A 23,553-nucleotide genomic window follows, 5' to 3' on the forward strand; every position below is an offset into this window, starting at 1 on the left:
AGGATAGTCGCATTTTCACAGCAGCTTGGCTCGACCTCGAGCATGCTCAGTGGCGCTCTGACCTACTTATGCACGCCGAAGCCGGCGAGTTCTGGGGCTGCCGCTTCACTGCGCGAGGGAGCCGGCGACAGCGCTGCGGCTTTCGGGGGGAGGCGCGCGCGTGCGCGCGTGGAATGCTGCAGCGTCCCGACGTTCCACAGTAGAACCTTCGTTGACACGCCGGCGTTCCAAAATCGAACGCGTCGCCCGGCAAGCTACTGGAGGCGCAGCGGAGCTCGCAAGAAGGATTGCGGTCCAGAAGCCGGGACGCCAGGAAGGAAGCCGCAGCTGCGAGCACTCCTGTATCCGATTCCCTTTGCCGTATCGCCGGGCGCAGTGGCGGAGAGTAACGTCGGGACGGTGATTTGCAGGTAGAGAGAGAGAGAGGGGGGGGGTGTGGGATGGAGAGAGATCACCTTTCCAGCTACGCTGACGCTTACTAGCGAAGTGAGGTGGGGGTGGTTGGAGAGAGAGAGAGAGAGAGAGAGAGAGAGAGGTGATGTTTTCAGGAGGATGACGGCTCTGGTCGCTCTGTTTGTTGCAACTTGTAGGAGTGTGGCACCAGAAACAGGTTTTGATGATGATGATGAAACAGTGAAAAGTCGACGTGAGACTCGGGCAGGGCGTCTGCGGTTCCAGAGCAGGGAGCTATTTAATGTGTCAAATTGATCTCACCGCCTTTCTTCGGGCGAAAGCGCTCCAGGCGATCTCCATGCTAATGCAGCTGCCTGCCTACCTGGGAGGAAATGAATCCGAGCTCAGTGGGACTTACTTCTGAGTAGACGTGTGTAGGGTGGTTCTGGAAGAGGCAACGGGATAGGAAGGGAAAAGGAGAGGAAGATGTGTGCCTCTGTTTGGTAGCAAGGTTCATTTGGTCTACGTCATATGGGAGTAAAAACAAAAAGAAAATGAAACTTTTTTAGAGAGTGCCTCTGAGCATATGCAGAATTTTGCAGGAAGAAGGACTCCCAGGCCAACAAAGGCCCAGCAGGCTTAAGTCACAATCCCTTTCTTTTAAGAAATTAAGGATTTTTAGAGTTGGGGCTCCAAGCATCCAAAGTAAACAGCATTAGCAGTCTAGAGATTGCCTTGGATTTGATACCATTGGTGGATATGCAGGTACTTGTGAGTGAGAGTACCTCAAATCCCATTCACCTACCTCTGACTTTTTCCTAGGAACTGGGTCCTTGAACAAACTAGACATAAGGATGATATTGTGTTGCCTTTGGAGCACTTGTTTCTGGGAAGGGAGTCTATCAGAGTTGACGCCGATGAATTTGGAATGTTTCTTTAGTCTCAGGCTGTGTAAAGGAATGCCCAAAAGGCACCTTCAAAGCACACTCAGAGCCCTCTCCAAATTCCTTGCACTGTAGTTTGCTAAGGGTTGCTAGGAATGGTAACTCTCTGAGGGGTGAACTACAGTGCCCAGAATCTTCGAGGGAGGAAATGTGTATTCAGTGTGCTTTAAAAGTATAGTGCATGCACAACCAGGAAAAGAGAAATGTTGAGGGAGGGTTATTCAGTAAATACTGAAATGGCCAAGTACAGCTCAAAGGGCTGGAGTGAGTGCTTTTGATGGCAATCTGTGTGTATGCGACTTAGGAGTTGGGGAGCAAGTTTATTTCATGCCTGCCTAGGGGTGTTCGGTGGATTAACAATGCAACGAAAGCGTTGCAAAAGAGAGAGATGGAAACAAACCCATCAGGTAATCTTGGAGTCGGGTATGATGTCATGGCTGGAGCAATGTTGCACTTTGTGTTTTGAAGTTCCTTTTGTTCCTTTTGCCTCGTTGCCCAATACAGTACATGCCTAGTTTGATCCCTGCTTGCTAGAGACAAGGGATGCTTTCTGTGGGCTGTGGGTGGTCCAATATCCAAAATAGGGTTTATACTAATGTTGCCATAAACTTAACTAAGAAACATGCTAAGGGCCCCTAACCTTCACCCAGCCCAACCTTGATAATTTGAACTTGGTGTTTAATTTCTCATACAATTCTCTGAAGCAGTAAATGCAAGCAAATAACCTTTTCAAATTGGGATTTTTGCAAAAGTCCTTGAATTTAATTTAAACTGTCTGCTTTCTTTCAGCACTTTTAATTAAAGGTGTTTCTTATTAGAATAGTTCCACAAGATGCTTATCTGGATACTGTAAATGGCCTAAAGGAGCAGCCATGCAGTTTCATGCTTTTCATAGCAACCTGACATTATCCATTTCAACAGTACAAACCCTGCAATGAAGGGAAATCGTGTGAAACAAAACAGACAAGAGCTTCCAACTCATTCCTATTTCATTTGTAATATATAAACTCCACATGTGGCACTATACATTTCTAAAGCTCCAATAATATGGTTGGATCTTTCAGAGAATGAAATGCAACCTTTTCAGAACCTCCTTCCCCCCCACAAAAGATAACTTGTCCAATGGTGTGTGTGTGTTCCCCCCCCCCTGCTGCAATTCCAGAACCACAAGTCTTTCCCTTTTTCAAGGTCATGTCCTCTCCTTGTTTCAGAGGTACAATATCTCCTTGGTCGATATGAGTTCTCGTTTTTGATGTACATCAGTGCAACATAAATTTTTTTTTAATCAATGAGATTGAAGCAGCTGCCTTTGTTAGATTAGACAAAGTTTATCAAGGCCTGTACTCTGATTCCAGTAGTGGCCAGCCAGAGCTGTCCATTAATGTAAGGAAACAGACATTTCTTGTTATCTCTCCCTCAACTTAGGGGAGCTGAGAAGGAAGCTTTAGCTCAGGGGTGTTTGTTTGTTTGCTTGCTTGCTTGCTTGTTTTTCAGCAGAAGGTGTCAGGTTCCATTCTTGGTATCTCCAGGTAGGGCTATGTAAAATTCCTGCCTGAAACCCTGGAGAATGCCTTTCAGATATTGTAGACAATTCTAAGCTAGATGGACCACTGGTCTAACTTGGTATATGTTCTTTCCTATTATTGAACACAGAGACTGCCAGAGTGTTTTTAGCTCCCGTAAACATGGGAACTGGACTAGTGTGATTGCTGCCTTCTTTAAAGTTGTTCCTGCATCACCCCATCTACATCAGGGATGTCCAAGTCCCACCATTCCCAGTCAACATTTTTATACAGTATTTAAGCAAAGGTGGGACACATGGTAATCTACCATGCCAGCAATGTCCACCCCAGTTTTTTCTAGGTAGCAATAATATGTACTTTGGACTTATAACTTGAAAGTTTCCTTAACAGGCTGCACCAGTTACTGGATCACCATAGAAGCAGCTTTCCCACACAACTGATCTACTGTCTCATATATGAGCCATTCTCTCACTTTACTTTGTTGGTGTTACATGTATCTATTTTCATCAGATAAACACTGGAGGAAATTTAATATATATCTTGCTGCTGAGCCCAAGTAGTAGTCCACAAGCACAACATGAGCAGGAACAGAGAACGATATAATCCCAATGCACAATGTAGCCCTTAAATCCACACTATAGGCCATAGATGCTCAATAGATTGAAAAAGCAAGTAGCTCCCAATCTACCTATCCCACGGAGCTTAGAAAAGCACTAAAGAGTTATTGCGAGCATCTGTCATGAGAACAAAATCATACAGAGACCTGTGAAAGAAGAAATTGCATCTGAGAAGCTGGAGCTGATGGCAGTTATGAAACAGCACAGAGTCGCCATGGTTTATGAGAGCAGCAGGGAAAATTACTGGCTGCACACAGGAAAAGAGGGGAGAAGGGGTTGCTGTGGTTCATGCCTTGGGCGTGGGACAATTTGCTGCCTGAGGCAAAAAGGCTCTCTGTGTCCAATCCACATGCAAATGCTAGCCTGGCTGACAATGGACTCCGACTTCAACACAGCACAGCATCCTCCACCTACTTGAAAGCAGCAAGCTAGTTTAGGGGGTGCAAGGCAGGCCGTGTGACACACACAGCTCTGTCCTCGAACACCTTCCCACTGCTCCCCATTCCTCAGCATTTGCCACCTAAAGCAGCTGCCTCACTCTGCCAAGTGGTAAGAAATTAGTTCTAGGTCTTGCGTTCATAGCTGCTTCCGGAACATTAGTACACACCTACCATCCTCACTGGGAAGCCACAGCTATTAATCTTTCCCGCTCCACATAATCATCACATAGGAAGTGGACCTGACAAGGTAAAGTACGGTAGCTGACACGGGCCATTAGTCTTCTTCAGCAGCTGTAGACCTGGTTTATGACCCACACCAACATCTTTCCAAAGTCAGAGAGTTGCTTACAGCCCATGGATATTTCAAGGCCCGTCCTGCTGAGCCTGAGATCCGGTGTATTTCTTTAAAAATGGCAACGATACCACGGGGGGGGGGGGGAGGGAGCAGATCAAGGACTATAGAAATAAAAAGAATTATATATGATCTTGGCAGCACAAACCATTATTGCAACTCAGTGGAAAACAGCCCCAAATCTTGCACTGGATGTTTGGTATTGCTTACTCTGGAGTATAGCTATAATGGAGAAAATCACACATAATTTGAGATTTTGACAAGGACTAGAACCTCCAGACCCTTTTTATATGATCTGGCATTCCTTGATGACATATGCAATATACAATGGAGCCTTAATTTTCAAGACAAGCCTTCTCACAAACCAGACAAATCTGGAGCTATTTGATACCTGATGAATTTGATAGTCTTTACTTGGACTTTGTTATTTTAACTCATTGTATGTGCCTATTTTAAAGTTTTGTTCTTCATCTTTAAATTGCTGTCTTTTGTTATAATTGTTATCTCTGTTTTATACACATTATAACATGAAATAACAATTTTAAAAACTTTTTTTTAAAAGGGATTATAGAAGTGTAGCAAGTTCCTTGGCAAGGATGTGGGAGTCCCACACTGTAGACTTCTTATTATAAGGATCCACATAAACCTCAGTCTGTCCCTGCAGTCCCTTGGTTTTCTTAAAATATTAGCAAAGGCTGTGATTTTGTTCAGATTTAGCCCCAATTAAACTGTGCTCATAAAAAAGCCATTGTAGCCACTTCACTATAAATACCTTGTTGGAAAAGAGCTGAGAAGTGTTTTGTTTACAATGTAGTAACCAGTGTTTGGGGACTGGATAAAATATGTCCGTATACAACAGTTTTATTGTCCAAAAGTTCTGGGTTTCTCCCAGATGCCTTGGCACTTCAGTAAAAGAGACTGTACTGTATTTGCCCATGTTAAATAATAAAATCATTTTAGATGAGCATTCATAGGCCTAGTTTGCAAGGAAAAGCTTAAGAGCTTTATATTGGTTGGATAAAACTAGAAAACAAAATGAAATGCAGAGGAGAATATGAAAACCTTTCAACCAGTTACTCAAAAGAAAGCATTATGCATAGGCCTGTGCGCAAATATAGGGGAGTGTTAAAATCCTGCAGTTTAATTAATTAAAGTGTTAGGGGTGCTCTTCATGTACATATTCTGAATGTCAAAACAAAATAAAAAAATAATAATAAAAAAATTCCTTCCAGTAGCACCTTAGAGACCAACTAAGTTTGTTCTTGGTATGAGCTTTCGTGTGCATGCACACTTCTTCAGATACTTCAGATTCTGAATGTGTTTGCTCCAACAAATAGAAAAGTATTGTTGCCGTTTCCTTTGGCAAAGAGCAAGCACATGAGAAATGCTTTTGGTTGAAAATGTCTCTGCTTTGTGTTTTAAAAGATACAGAATAGGTCAACCAACAGCTATTGGCCAATCCTGTTTTAGCTAGCTAGAGCTTACAGATTCATGGTTAGCAAGCTGATGAATTCTTGTTGCTTGTGAGTGGGGGACAAATAATATGACAGCATTGCTGCCTTCAATCCAGTGCTGTCAAGTATCCCGTTTTCCCCGGGATTCTCCCTTATTTTAAGCAGTTTCCCGCTGCTCTCCCTTATTTTTTATTTCCCTTAAATTTCCCATTTTTAATGGAAGCAGCTCCTCCCCTGCTGGCCAGGGACTGGGTGGGAAGACCTCGTCTACTTGGAGAGAAAAGCCTCAGCCCTCAAAGCAAGTGGGAGCCGTTTCCCGCGCTTACAGGGGGGTGTATTCCCCCCCCTGCATCAGCCCCTATCCGTTGCCGCCGAGCCCCTCAGCCGGCCAATAGGGTTAGCTGGTGGGCGGAGCCTGGCTGCCTTTGAGCAGCTGCTGCTTCCTGTCCTGTTTTGATGGGATCAGACAAGAAGACGATGAGGCTCCATCGCTCGGAGCACATGGCTGCCCTCCTCTTTGCTCTGCTCCGAGCCCGCTTGGAGTTTACATTGCTGCTCCACCCACTTTCACTTCTGGCTCCGCCCACCACTGATATGTGACTGTCCCCGGGATAGGTGAGACTGCTGATCCCTTATTTTCAAATCCGAAACTTGACAGCTATGCTTCAATCCTGTTAGATGCCTTCCTGGAAGCTTCAGGCTCTGGGCCATCTCCAGCTTTAAGGTCACTTCAAACAGCATTACTATTACAGGTGTAAATACACCCTAAGACTTCATTCCTCCCAAACTATATGAGGATTCCTCAGTCCTTTTGCAAAGTCCATTGCTTTCATAGAGTTCCAAATCTGCCTTCATTCCTACTGCAGCCTCAAAACTAGTAAATATATTTGTTTTGTCATGCTAATTATTGACTTAAAACAATTATTCTAAAATTGCAAGTATTAACTTGCTCTGATTAGATTTAATAACTGCTTATGAACTGCTTCTGGTGTTTCAAAAACTGGTCCTAATCACAAAACTAGTAATCAGTCTCCTTACATCTATCTTACAATATTGGAATAAGGAAAGACCATTCATTAATACCTGGTAGTTACATGTGCCCCTGGGGTCCTTTGGGAGGAAAGACAGATATATATCAAATAAATAATAATGATATTTATAAAAAAAAATACATGCAACATACAGAAATAGGTCTACGCCCTTAAGCCCTAGATATTAGAGCTGAGTTGAAGGTTCCATCTCAGAACCTTTCTTTTGAAGTTTTGTGTATAGAGAAGTATATGTAGGTAGGGAATGGAAAGAAATTTAGGGAGATTTTGAAGGCTGCAGATCAACAGATGCTGCAGTTTTGCGAGCATAGAGTGGGCTTGCCACGTTCCTCCATAAAGCCTCACTTGGAGCAACACTGACTAAAGATTGGGAAGAAATTCAACTGAGTGTGCATTTAAAGGCACAGCCACCTAATTTTCACTTTCAAACCCGCATGTGAAGCAAAACACAGCCGCCTTCAAAATTCACACTTTTCCGAATTTTGCTGTGCAAGTAATGTGTACAAAAATGCACATACTGGGATAACGTGTGCATATGTTAGAGAAAACAATACACAAAATATATCTCTGTTAGGAAATTTATTTCCAAAAGTGTGTATACAGTAAAAAAAAAAAATGCATACAAACATGGCTATGTTCAGATAAATTCACACTAAAATGTTGATGAATTTTCATGTTTTTTTTAAAAAAATGCAAACTGATGTGGTGAACTGAACTTAAAACAAGAAAATGAGAAGCTGATTGGTACTGAGATTACCGGTAACAGATTAGCCTATCCTTCTGACATAGTGTCATTCCACTGAGCATTATGGGTATGCATGGTAATTGGCCAGAGACCTGCTGCTGCTACAACACTGAATTATTACTATTATTGATTACCGGTAAATTTGTTTGTTGCTTTAGCTTGCCCAAGGCAACCCAAAGCAACTTGCAAACAAACAAGCCCAAAACAAAACCCACACAGGTACATTGAAACCAAGAGAGCGGATTTTTAAAAAATAAAAAGCATTAAAAACATCCCACCCACTTCTAATAGCCCACAGATAGTTGAAGGTCAAAAGCCTGGTTATAAAGGAATGGTTTTGCATGGCACCTAAAGATATATAAGAAGTGGGGTATAGAGCTTCTGCTTCCACTGCTTGCCCTAGGAAACTAAAAATTCATAGAATGTCTTCCCATCACCAAACAAATCCCTGAACACACCCCTCCACTTTCACCGCCTACGGATGGGTCTTTGGAAGTGGTGCGGTATTCTGCAGATTTGTTCTCTCCTTTGTGACTATCAGAGCCTTTTGTTGAAACATTACCTTTTATGAGAACTACAAACTGTTCAGTGAATTAAAAAAAAAAGCTTGAGAAATGTAACACTATTGTCAATAGTAACACTTTGTAGTCTTGTAAAAGGAGTTAATAACTCTTTTAAAGAATGTGTGCAAGTTCCTTAAGAACAGTTTCCACCCAACAACCAGGAGGATTATAAATGTATTGCTAAGGATGTTGGACCTGTAGGCCCAAGTCAGAAATACGCTTGCTCCTTAGTTTGAAATAATGATAGCACCCAAACCTGTAATTTGGGGTGACCTTGCTGAACCCTTGGGTTCAGTTTCTTTTGCAGTATTTGCTTTTTCCTTTCCCACCCCAAATTACTTGGGTAGCAGGACAGAGAGGCCTCACACTGAGTCCTTCGTTAGGCCTTCAGCTCTGCTACAGCAGTGCCCATCTCAACATAAGGAACAGTATAGGATGCCGTTTTGCATGCTTGCAACACAAACCATTGGAAATGTAGCTCTCATTATTCTACTAAAGGCAACAGACGCTCTGAGCACTGTATTTACTATGAGTCGTATTCAAAGTAGCACTAAGTGGCTGGGGTACAAATATTATTATTAAACTCCTTGTGCAAGCCGGAATTAAGATTGCCGGAAGAAATATCAACAACCTCAGATATGCTGATGACACAACCTTGATGGCAGAAAGTGAGGAAGAATTAAAGAACCTTTTAATGAGGGTGAAAGAGGAGAGCGCAAAATATGGTCTGAAGCTCAACATCAAAAAAACTAAGATCATGGCTACTGGTCCCATCACCTCGTGGCAAATAGAAGGGGAAGAAATGGAAGCAGTGAGAGATTTTACTTTCTTGGGCTCCATGATCACTGCAGATGGTGACAGCAGTCACGAAATTAAAAGACGCCTGCTTCTTGGGAGGAAAGCAATGACAAACCTAGACAGCATCTTAAAAAGCAGAGACATCACCTTGCTGACAAAGGTCCGTATACCGTATATTCCAGCGTATAAGACGACTGGGCGTATAAGACGACCCCCAACTTTTCCAGTTAAAATATAGAGTTTGAGGTATACTCGACTGCAGATTCTCCACCCGGCGTATAAGACGACCCCCGACTTTTGAGAAGATTTTCCTGGATTAAAAAGTAGTCTTATACGCCAGAATATATGGTAGTTAAAGCTATGGTTTTCCCAGTAATAATGTATGGAAGTGAGAGCTGGACCATAAAGAAGACTGATCGCCGAAGAATTGATGCTTTTGAATTATGGTGCTGGAGGAGACTCTTGAGAGTCCCATGGACTGCAAAAAGATCAAACTTATCCATCCTTAAAGAAATCAGCCCTGAGTACTCACTGGAAGGCCAGATCCTGAAGTTGAGGCTTCAATACTTTGGGCACCTCATGTGAAGAGAAGACTCCCTGGAAAAGAACCTGATGTTGGGAAAGATGGAGGGCACAAGGAGAAGGGGACGACAGAGGATGAGATGGTTGGACAGTGTTCTCGAAGTGACCAGCATGAGTTTGGCCAAACTGCGGGAGGCAGTGGTGGATAGGGGTGCCTGGCGTGCTCTGGTCCATGGGGTCACGAAGAATCGGGAACAACTGAACAACAACAACAAGCAAATGGAACAACTTCCAGTCTCTCCCCCCCCCCACCAGCACCCCCTAACTTTGTTCTGGCAGATCCCCCAACACTCTGGATCAGATTTGGGATTGCCATGGGGGTGGGGTCCTGTTGTGGAAGTCGTTCCACTCACACAATTATTCAGTTGAATACTGCCCTATAATTCCTCACATTTGGGGATACCTCTGCAGCTGCACCAACATCTTAACAGGAGCCCTACCACAAAGTTGCTCCCACTGTTGTTGCTTCCTGGTAAGCTTTCGAGAAAGGGAAGTAGTGGCAGAAGGCTTGGGCAGATGGCCTCAAGGTAAAACCCATTGCAAATTATCACTAAGCTGGGACTGTCGATAGTACTTCTGGGCCCAAACACCTTGTTACACAAGCAGGTGTCCTCCAACCCCATGGATGTTTTGAAACATTGGATGGATTGGTGTCCTTGAGTTCTTTGTTTGTTCTTTTGTTTAAGCTCCTTAAGTTTTGGTATCTATAGCCAGACATGAGTTAATACCAAGTATGTATAGTAATAATGCAGACTAACGCTCTCTAGACACTGTTTGCCATCCCTGGGATATCGTGTCGTTTCCTCCATACACTCTGGAGACCAGAGGCCAACAGGGAGCCATGAAACCTGAATATCCCTGGTTGGTTTTTTTGTTTTTTGTTTTTACAGTTCTTCTCACTCTTGCTGCCTTTTTTTGTTGCCATGCCCTGTTGATTCTTCTTGCCTATGCAGGAGGTAAGGAACTTTGGGATTCGTTCTCAAGAGAGAGAGAGTCTTTCTTTTTCTGTATTTCAAATCACAAACTATAGGGTTTCCCCTAGAATGCACTCTGTATATGGGGACTCTCTCAGGCCATGCCCACCACCAGACCTATTTTGCACCTTCTTCTTGTGTGTTTTTGCCTGGCTGTAGTGTGTCCTTGCGCTCTGACCATGCTTCTTGTTTGACTGGATGGAGGGAAGTGTGAGTGTGAAGAAACTAGCTCACTGTACAAAGGTAAAATTCATATGTCTTGCTCCTCCCACTTTCACATCTGGCCCTGTGCACCACTTTCATGTGGCCACCTGGAAGGTTGTCTTGAAAGGGATGTGGGCACTGGGCTGAAAACTTTGCCCTGCTCCTGTTCTAGAGGAGGTTCTGGTCCAACAGCTCACCAGAATATACTGGTTTTGATATGGCTGTAGCAAATCTTATGAGATCTACCAAAGTCTCTAGACACCCTGTATAGATAAAGGGATATAAGTTTGCACATCCTCAAGTGTGACCTACAATTTAGCCTTGTCTTTCTCTTCCTGGTCGGAATGCACTGTTACCACATAACAAGTCAACACCCTTTGGACACCAAGAACTCAATGAAATGTACCATTTTCCACCTTTGGATCTTGCTTCTTGCTTCTGCTTCTGTTTTAGGAAAGGAAGCAAGAAGGACAAGCACACAAAATTAGATTTGCTCCTTAATCCTGTCTCTGACTAATGGCTGATTCATTACGCGCACTGGAAAACAGAAGGGTGTTGTTGTTTTCTTGCCTGCGCATAGCTGAACCAGAGGAAGCATATGAAATAGGAATAGATGAAAGAGTTCCTAAGCAGGTTCAGATTGTATTTCTCTAACCACTGAGTGACTGCAAACAGTCTCCCTGCATGTCAGGGATTAGGGGCAATGGCTTCCAGATCAGAGGGTAGCTTCAGTAAACAGAGCCCTGAGCCCTAGCAGATTTTTTTTGTTTAAATTAAACACTAGAAACAGTTAAATGCAGGGGGGGAGGTACGGTAAGTGGCAGGGAAGCTGCAGACAGAAGATGGGGGGAGTTAGCCTAAGAGTCCTGATTTTGCATTTCTCTCCTTCGTTCTTAACAATAAGAGGGATTTAACTGCCTGATACATATGTGGTGTTACGTGCATATATTGCACATGCACCGCAGCTTTGAAGAAGCAGCTGTACTCAAAGTCATTGCCTGGGGTATTCTTGTAATGAGTTAAACAAATATCTAATAAAGAGATACAGCTGTTTCTGCAATAATAGCTTTGTGTACCAAGCTGCAGAGAGTGACTTGCCTGCCCTCATAAATAAACAGGGCTTCTAAATAAATCCAGATGATTTATGCAGCTGTCGTATACACAAGCCCCTCAGAACTCTTCTAAAGAATAGATGAAATCAACCAATCAAGGAACTAAGTGAAACATATATATGGATCTTCATCAAAAAATATTTTTTTTAAAAAAATCTTCACCACAGCTGCATAGTGTTGTTTCTGTCTGCCGGATTTTACCAGCAGAGCAATATTGTTTAAAAGGCATGCAGATAAAATTCAATACAAAAAAACCCACTAAACCATTTTCATGCAGTAAAAGTATGTTTCTGTATGGAAGAACATTACTCTTTTCTTCTCTTTCTTTTTTATTTCAGCCTTAGCATTGATTCAGATGTTACATAAAACTCTGGGGACTGCAGATGTGGGAATCTCTCATGCTTCTGAATCCCCCCCCCCCAAAGTAATGTTTCTGGACAGCAGCTGTCATCATGTCTGACCATTGGCCATGTTGTCTGGGGCTGATGGAACTTGGAAGTCAACAATATCTGGAGTGACGCTTGAGACCTAGGGGCTTCAAGGATTGCTGCTGCCATACAAATCCACCTGGAATGCATGGATTGGACTGAGAGTCCCCCCCCCTTATCCGTGCATTGAGCGTTATAATTTCATTGGAAATTCAAACACGAGAGTGATTTTTGCATCCATAATCCAATTCATAATCATCCTATAGGAAATATCTAGCGTTGATCATGTTCAGAGTAGATCCATCGAAATCAGTAGACATGTTACTTAAGTTCATAGATTTCAGTGGGTCTCCTTTTGAGGATGACTAATGTTGGAATGTAATGTGTGGTGACATTTAGGGCACAATCCTGTGGTCACTAAGAAGGCCATGGGATTTTGCAGTGTCCCTTCCCCTGTTTCCCCAAGATGCCCCCAGGTGGGTCTGGGGAGAGATGAAAGCCCTACAGCTGGAATACCTCTTTCCCTTTACTACCACAAATTCTCCCTCCCCTACTCCTACTAGATTGCTCTGCCCATTGATAATGGCAAAAGGATATTCCAAGTTGTGCTCTTTAAAAGAAAATGAAGGTGACACCTTCTGGTTTCAAAACCTGTTGTTACAGATCCATATTCTGAAAGCATTTACAAGTCAAAGAAAGATTTTGCTGGGGCCATGCACAAAGAACAGAACTAAGATACCGGGTAGCTTGGCTAACTTCACTGGTACTTGCTACTCCACAAGTGATTAGATAGCTGGAGAATGTCGTGTTTTTTTTGCACATTTTATATTCTCAAGGAGAGTCCATATTCAAAGTTCAATACTTTATAAATTGGGAAATTATTATTAGTCATGGTGGTAGCACTAATCGTTAATTCACGAATCGCCTTTTACAGGTCTGTCTCAAGGCGATTTGCAAACATATAAAAACAGCAAACCTATTTTTAAAAACAGTACAAAGAACAACTGCAAATAGGGTTTGAAATGCATAACATAAGACAGAGACCTTTTCATTTGGCTGGAAAAACTTGTTGAAATGCAACTCCTCTGCCAATTATTGCAATCATTCATTGCTTTTCAATTGCTGCTGGAATGTGGCTGTGCGAGTATCATAAGCACTTATGCACAGTGCCTGTGGCATTGCTTGTGAAAAGCAAACACAGCCTTCTTCCTGTTCCCATGCCACTTTTACTTAATTGTTAAAAATGTTCTTGATGCTTGTGTGTCCTCCAGTGTGCTATTTCGTAATTATGCTGCTCTCTGATACTTGTGTTTTAAGGGTGCTACCAGACTGGGTGTGTTGTAGGTTTGGTGTTCTTCAGTTTATTTGCTTCTAGTGAAGGCTAACAGCAGCTTGGTTTTCCCCACAGCAAGGCTATACCCCGTCCTGCAGAGATTCAAATCCCTGCTGATAAGGAAATGCAGTATCACATGAAGGCTGTAATCCTAACCCCACTTTCTTGAGAGTTAAGTCTCATTGACATTTTTATGATTCGGCTAAGTTCGCCCCCAGCGCAATTTTTACACCTGAAAACCAGGACATGTCAGGAATTTTCCTGACATATGGCAAGTCTACATGTACATAATTACACTGTAAATGTTCTAGGCTGGAGCTTACACAAATGTAGCACCAAGGACAAAAACTGTTCCAATAATCTTGGAAGGCAGAAACTCTTTTGATTTCACAAGCTCATAAGAAAGAAATAAGAGTATCACTCATTTTAAATACAAATTTACTTTTACAGGTGGGTAGCCGTGTTGGTCTGCCATAGTCAAAACAAAATCGAAAATTCTTTCTAGTAGCACCTTAGAGACCAACTGAGTTTGTTCCTGGTATGAGCTTTCGTGTGCATGCACACTTCTTCAGATAAAGTATCTGAAGAAGTGTGCATGCACACGAAAGCTCATACCAGGAACAAACTCAGTTGGTCTCTAAGGTGCTACTAGAAAGAATTTTCGGTTTAAATTTACTTTTGTTTAGTTTGTTGAGTTGTGATTCTCCAGCCCATATCTATATGTGTAACTAAAAATACTTGAATCTGTGAGCAGATGAAAGAAATGATTATACAGTCCTTTCCCCAAAATTAATGATGTGCCTGAAACAGATTGCTATGAGAGAAGTTATTGCATCTACACTCCACCCAGAACTGGTATTGGAGTGATTAAATGCTTCATTTGCACATTACAACATGTGATTTGTAGATGTGGCAGAGTGATGTGGCTTTAAAGCAAGCAAATTTGACTGCAGGTCCGGCGTATGGTAATAAGCATCACAAAACAGATTTGTTTGCAAAGAATGCACCCGTGACAACTGCTAAGAGAAATACTATCTGCACATGAAATAATATGTACCTGGGTAAGTTTAGCCTTGATTTGAATATACCTGCTAATTTTCCTATGATAAACATACAGTACCATTTGTATTCCATCATGGAGTGAGGTGGGGGAAACAAATAAGACAAACAAACCCTGTCGTTCCTGATTGGTAAGACTGGGGATGGAAAGGACCCTGCCTAACATAATCCTATGCATGTCTATTCAGAAGTAAGTTACGTTCCTAGGTAGGAATGGATAGAGTTTCTCATTTTCCCCAATACCAGTTTTCCGCATTTCCTAAGAACCCTTACTAAAGAGTGATCCCCATTGAACAGAATGGGACTTACTTCCAAGTAAACATGAAGAGGATTACACTGTCAGGCTGTGTCTAAGGCTCTACACTCCAGGAAGCGAGTTCCCTTGAAGACATTAGATCCTTCTTCTGAATAATGCATAGGATTGTACTACATCAGATCATACTGTTCGTCTGCTATATTCCCTTTTCTGCTTGCTGCAGGGGAGTTGGGAGGGGAAGAAATAGATTTTATTGCGAGAGAAGGTATGCACACATGCATTTTGGTGTACTAGCTTTCAGATGGGTGTGGTGCTATGAAAATGCTGCCATAGTGTAAGTTGAGTGTGTTTCAGTGCCTATAATTCAGCTAGCGCTAGTGAAAAGGGTGGGACTGGAGAGATCCCGGAGGTGATGTTGTTCAACTATAAATGGCTCATAGAGTTGGAGACAATTGCTTAGAAACTGTGTAAAGCCAGAGAGATCACAGCTACCAATGAGTGGGACTTATCGATCACCCTTTCTAGTCTGTCATTGCCTTGAGTTCACATCGTTGAGTGCACATTTCCAGTGAACTTTTGAACCCAATGTGCTGCCAGAGGTGGAGCTAGCTGCTCCAGCACCCAGAGCGGCGCACATGCTGTGCACCCGGGGGTGGGGCTATGGGTGCGGGGCAAGCATCCCAGGGGGCGGAGTAACCCATCCATGGGGGATGGAGTGAGCCGCCCATGGTGGGCTGCTTCCTGGGCAGGGGGAGGGAGGGAGCCGGGCCACTTTGCCAGCAGCCTTCCTCCCTTCCCTCTTCCTTTTGACAGCTCAGGGGAGGCTTCCCCCCACCTGAAAGCAGCCCAGGAGCAGGGGGCAAAGGCATGCCACCCGCCCACAACTCCCAAGCCTCCCCCGAGCTGTCAAAATGATGGGGGAAAGGGGGAAGTCCACTGGCAAGGCAGTGCAGCTCCACCCCTTCCCCCAACTGCTTGGGGTAGACTTGGGAGTCATGGGCGGGCCACAGGTGGCATGCTGAATGTCACCCCCTTCAGTGATGGCACCCGTGTCGGACTGCCCCCACCGCACCCCCTTCTTCCGCCCCTGTATGCTGCATCAGTAAATCCTGATGTTTTGCATTTCCTTCCAAGCCCAAATATGGTGGTTGCATATGATAATCTTGTTTAGAAATACACTGGTTTGGATACTCTTAAAACATGTCTTCATGAAATTCAGAGTCTCTTATGTCATCATAAAGGGTTGCATTAATTAATTTGCAGGGCACAGTACCACATAAAGAGGTTGCCAAGCATTGCTTTGTTGTGTTGGGATTAATGTGGGTGTGACAACATTTTGCTTCTATAATGCTTTCTACTCTTCATTACATGACACAATCAAGGGAATGATTACAACTGAGGGCTGTGAAAATCCTCACCAGACATTGACTTAACAAAATAAAAAATAAAAAATAAAAAAATCCTTCCAGTAGCACCTTAGAGACCAGCTAAGTTTGTTCTTGGTATGAGCTTTCGTGTGCATGCACACTTCTTCAGATACACTGAAATAGAAGTCACCAGACCTTTATATATAGTGAGAGTACTCTCTCACTATACTGTATATAAAGGTCTGGTGAGTACTCTTTTACTATATATAAAGGTCTGGTGATTTCTGTTTCAGTGTATCTGAAGAAGTGTGCATGCACACGAAAGCTCATACCAAGAACAAATTTAGCTGGTCTCTAAGGTGCTACTGGAAGGATTTTTTAATTTTTTTATTTTGTTTTGACTATGGCAGACCAACACGCCTACCAACCTGTAACTGAGACATTGACTTGTTAACCATTTACTGGGCTAGCCTAATTTCTGCAGAAGCTTTTTGCAGACCATTCCCTTTGGTGTTTCTGCTTTTGGGCAATTCTCAGTCAGGGAGGAAAGAAGGCCTCCTGGTTCTTACAGCACTTGCACTGAACATCAGCTGTTTGGTGTTTCTTGAAACACTAATACAGGGAGGCAGCGACAGCAGAGAGATGGTTATTTACTCCCTGGGCATATCTTCTCAAGTCCTAGTGTGCTACAGCTGCTTCCAAGGATTGCTGGACTTTTCTGCCCCCATGAGTCAAATTGATAGATTTGTTGCTCTATTAATAATATTAACCACATTGCACTGCTTTAATGGAACAGATCACAACTTACATTCTTGTTCTAGTGAAACCTTAATTGCATCGCCAGTGGAGAGGTTTTTTGCTGGATAAGTGACTGCTAAAAGGTTATAATAATTCAAATGTGTTTCAGGGCTCTGTCTGCATTATAAGCTATGACCTTAGCTACATTCTGTCACACAAAAATCATGTGTGCTTAAATATTTTTGCATCCCACCCCCTGCAGCCTTTTACATATGTGCTTATGTGATTACCTCTAGATGTTGTAGGATTACACCTCCCATCATCACTTCCATTGGCCATGTTGCTTGCGTTTGATGGGAATTGGAGTCCAGAAGCATCTAGAGGATACTACGTTGGCTACTAATGGTGTAAGCAGGTTGGCATAACTGAACTGGTTAAGGACATATTATTCCACCTTCAATAATGTTCCTCACTCCCGTTTGCTAATATAACTTGTCTTATTTTGCAGGGTATTATTTTCTTGGCTCTTAAAATTTCATGGATCAAGGTTAATATTACCCGTGGCTTCTTCAGGACAGTGTACTACACGATTCCTGGCCCATCCTTAAACCTGCTCTGCAGTGCACAAGAAAACAGATGAATATGTTCAGCCACCACCTCTTTTTGTCCTATTGGACTACCCTACACCTTTCCATCTTGCTAGCAGTCTTGACAGCTGCTGAAGATGTCACGAACAGCACTTTAAACCACACTCATATGGTCTTAGGATCTGTGCCTGTGGTCGTCTCCAGAATTGATCACATTATAGTCAAAGAAGGTTACAGTGCCTTGATTGACTGCAACGTTCAAGGTCATCCGGGGCCAGAGTACAAGTGGTACAACTCCAACGGCCATTTGCTGAAGGAAGATGGGAATACAGGTATGTAATTGTGGAGCTAACACATGGTCCGCCTAGTGCATAAATGAGATGCTGCAGTTATTGCAAATGGGGCATGAGTTGAGTGGAGAAGTTTAAATCCTTCGACCTAAACCAACACCCTGATAGGGATTCAGCACTTCTCCCTCCCCAGTCATCAGCTGGATCATTTGACAGACTGTGGCCTGTGTGTGCAAATAAGAATTTTGGGCTTTTGGCCATGCCCACCCATGGCATGCAAGCACTAGTCATGTGCGAAGGTGGCCAAAAATGGTTAACAACCCCTACCGTACACCATAAACACATAATAACAAACCACAATTTAGAAACAATAAAATCAGATAACGCGTGAAAGTGATGGCAGCAGCGAAGATGAGGTCAACATGACAATGCAAATAAGTAAATAAAGCGCAGCTGAACATAGAATGTCATTTCAGCACCAGTTCAGGTTGATAGGATTAGAGAATAGTTTTTAGGAATACAGTGGTACCTTGGTTCTTAAATGCCTTGGTTCTCAAACGCTTAGGTTCTCAAACTCCGAAAACCCGGAAGTAAGTGTTCCGGTTTTCAAACGATTTTTGGAAGCCGAACATCTGATGTGGTTGTCGGCTATTGTTTCCGAGGCGCCTGCACCAGTCAGAAGTTGCGCCTTGGTTTTCGAACATTTCGGAAGTCAAATGGACTTCCCGAACGGATTAAGTTTGGCGCTTTTGTTTTTGCTATTTATTTTGCGTTTTTGTTTTTGAGGCTTTTTTGGTTAATTTGTTTTTGTGACTGTGTGGAACCCAGTTCAGCTACTGATTGATTGATTGATTGATTGATTGATTGACTGACTGCGGAAATGGTTAAAAGCCCCCCATCTGAACAATGACTATCATCAGTGCAGGGAAGAAAAAAATTAATTTTTCATTTTTATCATCTACAATACTGTTATTTATTTTATAGTACAGTACATTGATTATTGCTTTCATTTTATGGATCAATGGTCTCTTTAGATAGTAAAATTCATGTTGAATTGCTGTTTTGGGGGTTGTTTTTAGAAGTCTGGAACGGATTAATTCGTTTTGCATTACTTTCTATGGGAAAGCACGCCTTGGTTTTGGAATGCTTTGGTTTTGGAACGGACTTCTGGAACGGATTAATTTTGAGAACCAAGGTACCACTGTATATATCAGTTTACAGCACCTGCACTCAGTGGCACTATATCAGGGCAGGACTTTGGGGCAGAAGTCCGGGGCCCCGCCCAGCAGAGTGAGCGGCAGGGCAGGCTTACCACATTTTGTAGTAAGTGGAGTATGACATATCGCCATCTCATTTATTTATTAAATTTAGATCCTGCATCTTCCTCTAAAGGATCCCATGTCAATACTAAAACAATACAATTAAAACTCCTTAAAAAAAAAAAAACAGTTCAAACCTCCTAATGCCCTAGAATAGCAGTTGGCGCAGAGCAACCATTGGAGAGGAGCCTTCCTTGTGAAATGCCCTGGGGCAGCTGGCTGCTGGGCAAGAAGCAGGTTTTGTTTTCTGCAGTTGCTTCCTGTGCAGCTAACTATGCGCAGCAGAAACGCGTTTACACATTTTGTGCCCGAAGAAAGCAAAGGAAGGAACAAGCTGAACTGTGGAGGACGGAATTTCAGAAGCAGCGTAGGAGGTTTAACAGCACATGCTTTTGTGCTCTGAGCGATTCCGCTAGAGTTTGAATGACGCCGCTGGGGCTCAAAAGACCTGCAGTTTGCAGCGATGTTATTTAAAGCACTTGCAAAGCACTTCTCACTGTGACAATCAGGAAGACTGCCTGTGGTGTGCAGGGCGAGGCGTACAAGGGCACAGAGGGCAGCCTTGCCTTCGCCACTGCAAGCCATCAGTATTCTCTGCCCACCTGCTCCTTGCTCATGCACTCTGCTCTCTGTTTCTTTCCCCATCTAGTTGCTCTAACCCAGACATGTATGTTGGGGTTTCTGGCATTAGGTGAGTGTTGCAGCTCAGTGGGGGAGCACTGATTTTGCATGCAGAAAATTCCAGGTTCAAATCCTGGCATCTTCAGGTTCAGCTGGGAAGGACTGCTGTCTGAAATCCTGGAGAACTTCTGCCGATGTGGCCAATGCTGAGCTAGGTGGGTGGTTGCTTTGTCTCAGTATAAGGCAGCTCCCTATATTCCTAAAAGGTTGGGTAACCAGTGAGGAGAAGCTCCTTTGCCAGAGAGCTGCTGTCAGTCAGTTGAGACAGTACTTGGCTAGATGAACCAAAAGTTTGACTTGGTATAAAGGAGCTTCCTAAGGTGGGAGAAGCAGCTTTAACCTCTCTCTTCCCCCAGTTCTGCATTTTAATGCTTTTAAAAGGTAAAGGTAAAGGGACCCCTGACCATTAGGTCCAGTTGTGTCCGACTCTGGGGTTGCGGCACTCATCTTGCGTTACTGGCCGAGGGAGCCGGCGTACAGCTTCCGGGTCATGTGGCCAGCATGACTAAACCATTTCTGGTGAACCAGAGCAGTGCACGGAAACGCCGTTTACCTTCCCGCTGGAGCAGTACCTATTTATCTACTTGCATTTTGATATGCTTTCGAACTGCTAGGTTGGCAGGAGCAGGGACTGAGCAACGGGAGCTCACCCCTGCGACGAACCCCACCTCTCAATTACTAAAAATTGTGTCAACAAGGGTACAGGGGTGAAACCAACCCCCCTCCACTTGGTTTGCCTCAAAACAAACCCCTATTACTTTAAGGGCTTATTAGTAATGAGAGTCTATTTCCAGCTTTTGTGGCCTGGTATCCTCAATACTCTGGGTTACTTAAATGAACAACCTCTTGCCTACAGTAAAGGCCCCCTCCCCCCAGCTCGGATCCCCACTGTATCGATTTGCCTCAACACTCTGGCAACTTCGTGGCACTCTGGGTTTTCACCATCTAACCCTTTTCTGTGTGACTCTAGGACACAAACTATCACCCCCTTCCCTCAGGTAAGTTTTTCCCTTCCTTGAGTCCACACTTCTGTAAGATTTGATACTCTGCTGGACCAATAATGACAATTCCTCCTTGGCACAAAAAGAACTGAACTTTATTTTCTTGAGAACATAGTTGTTTTAAATATTCATGTGTTCACAATCTTAGTTGCATTAATACAGAAACTCTTTCACTCTATAGTTTCAAGTTAAACTAAACCTAACCTAAACCACCACTATCCTGGCCCTACACCCTTCTTCTTCCCTGTCTCCACACACACCCTCCCTCTTCTCAACTGCCAAAACAACTGTTCGCTCCTTTTAAACTGGGGACCGCCCCACCCCCAAAGGATGAACTGTCAGTCAAGATGAAGGTGGATTAACTCCTTCTGAGCCGGGAGGTAATAACTTCTCCACCCTAGGGCCAATCCGTCACAACCCCGTCACAGGGATTCGAACCGCCGACGTTCTGATCAGCAAAGCCCTAGGCTCAGTGGTTTAACCCATAGCGCTACCCGCGTCCTTTTGATGCCTTTAGTCATTGCCTAAAAATGAATATATGTGAGAACATCTCTGTTAGGTGCATTTAAGTCTATTTATGTTACTGGGGTTAACCTACTGGGGTTAACTGTGCTATATTGTGTTCCTGGTTTAGAAGACTGGTTCATGTTTCAACTTGCTTACAAAACCACTTAAATTCCATTTACTCACACAAGATGCATTGGGTTTTGGACCACAGGATTCCCTTCAGGTCAGATAAATTTAAAATTCACTGTTCCAAAGGTTGTTCTTACTTCCTTTATTTTGACCACAGCTTACTCTGCCAGAATGTGCACACAGCCAGTTTAGCCACTGAGCAAGATAAACCATAGCAATCCTGACAGGAGATGTTTGGGTTATTGTCTTGGCCCGTATAGAAATGTAATAAAACATAACAATTATTATTATTATTGTGGAGACCAAACCTATGTGGGTGTTCTGCTTGCGTGTAAACCCTATATGTGAGCAGGAATGAAATATGTAAGCTTCACCCCACTCCCACCACTCTCCAGCTTTGGAGGGGGGGTCATGTGATGCAGGGACAGGAGCTTACATTATGCATGGAAGATCACCCCCCCCACACACACACACACACCAAGTTTGAGGATGGCAGGGATAGCCATTTGGGGACAGGCTTAGTGCACTGTCTTTGCATTCTCATAGTCCTATTTGCATGCAGAATGCCCAAATAGAACTGTTGTAGAACATTATTTCAAAGTTATTTGCAGATAGCCTTGATGCATGGTTGTGATTAAAAATATATATATTCTGCTGACACTTAGTTTGCTTAAACAAAGGCATTTTCCTGATCACTTCTGCATTCTTTCCAGCAGGGAAATGGATTTTTGACAACGGGCAATTGAATATTACTAGTGTGTCATTTGAGGATCGAGGAAAATACATGTGCGTTGCTTCTAACATCTATGGCCAAGTGAATAACACAGTGACTCTGAGGGTTGTCTTTACCTCTGGAGATATGGGGGTCTACTACATGATTGTATGTCTTGTAGCATTTACCATTGTTTTGATCTTAAACATCACTCGGCTGTGCATGATGAGCAGCCACCTAAAGAAGACTGAGAAAGCGATCAATGATTTCTTTCGGACGGAAGGGGCAGAAAAGCTGCAGAAGGCTTTTGAGATTGCGAAACGCATCCCAATCATCACATCGGCAAAGACCCTTGAACTTGCCAAAGTCACGCAGTTCAAGACCATGGAGTTTGCCCGCTACATTGAAGAGCTGGCTAGGAGTGTGCCACTGCCCCCTCTCATCATGAACTGCAAGACTATAATGGGAGAAATCATGGAGGTGGTGGGGCTAGAGGAGCAGGGCCATAACTCTGTAAGGCAGCCAGCTGTAGGACAAGAGACCGCTGAGCCGGAAGAGATGTACATGATTCCCAACTCCTTAAAGCGTAGCAACTCTTTCACCGCTGACTCAGATGCTTCTTCTCTGCACGAACCACCGCTGAAGATTGCGATAAAAGTGTCGGTCCACCCGTTGGCTAAAAAGGACTGGGTGGATGACCAGTCACACGGCAGTATACAATTGGAAATTAAAAAGGAGAAGGAAGAGGAAGAAATTGTCCAAGCGCCAGAAGAAACTCCTGAGCTGACCTCAGAGCCTTCCAGCGAACCGAACCCTCCTGAGACAACTCTGGGAAACAACATGGACGCATGCACTGTTTACGAAAGCCATGTATGACACAATCTTCAAATCTATGCATAGCAAGAATATTAGGTGGAGCACTCTATAAAACAGAAACAAAAAGGATAATGTTTTTTGCCAATAAGCCTTACCTGAAGACTATCATAGCAAAAGCCTACATGTATGGATTACTGGGCCCTTTCTTCCTGAGGGTTGAACCAGACATTACAGCTGAATACACACCATATGCTTAAAGCGCATCTCCCCCGCCCCCTCCAAACAAAAATGCTGGGAAATGAAATTTACCCCTTGTAGCCACAATTCCCCACACCCTAAACAAACTACAGTTCCTTGTATTCTTGGAGGGGGTTACTTTAAATGTATGGTATGTACCCACTTAGCATGAGTAGCAATCTCACCTGGTTGTGTGGTGTTTTTTAAAATTTAAATACCACACATGGGATTCTCCACTTTTCGACTTGGGTTGGGAGCCTGGGGGTTTGTGGAACCCAGGAGATTTAACCTTTTCTCTCCAGCCACAACCCCAATGAACCTCTTTCCTACACTCTGCATGTGC

At 43.5% G+C, this 23,553-nt stretch overlaps 1 protein-coding gene across 4 annotated transcripts; it reads left to right on the forward strand.

Moving 5' to 3' along the window:
- Positions 1-23,242, forward strand: MFAP3L (microfibril associated protein 3 like). Of its 4 annotated transcripts, none has more exons than XM_033160344.1 (3): positions 1-410; positions 17,440-17,850; positions 22,162-23,242. In XM_033160344.1, exons 2-3 carry the CDS (start codon positions 17,568-17,570, stop codon positions 23,031-23,033), a joined length of 1,155 nt encoding a protein of 384 aa, XP_033016235.1. In that variant the 5' UTR covers positions 1-410; positions 17,440-17,567; the 3' UTR covers positions 23,034-23,242. The 4 variants fall into 4 exon arrangements, with proteins under 4 accessions (XP_033016235.1, XP_033016232.1, XP_033016234.1 ...); XM_033160341.1 differs by having other exon boundaries at positions 3-410; positions 22,159-23,242; XM_033160343.1 differs by lacking the exon at positions 1-410 and adding an exon at positions 13,575-13,682 and having other exon boundaries at positions 22,159-23,242.
- Positions 23,243-23,553: the final 311 nt, after the last annotated feature.

Source organism: Lacerta agilis, chromosome 9 (assembly GCF_009819535.1).
Source record: "Lacerta agilis isolate rLacAgi1 chromosome 9, rLacAgi1.pri, whole genome shotgun sequence".
In the NCBI taxonomy this organism is placed as follows: domain Eukaryota; kingdom Metazoa; phylum Chordata; class Lepidosauria; order Squamata; family Lacertidae; genus Lacerta; species Lacerta agilis.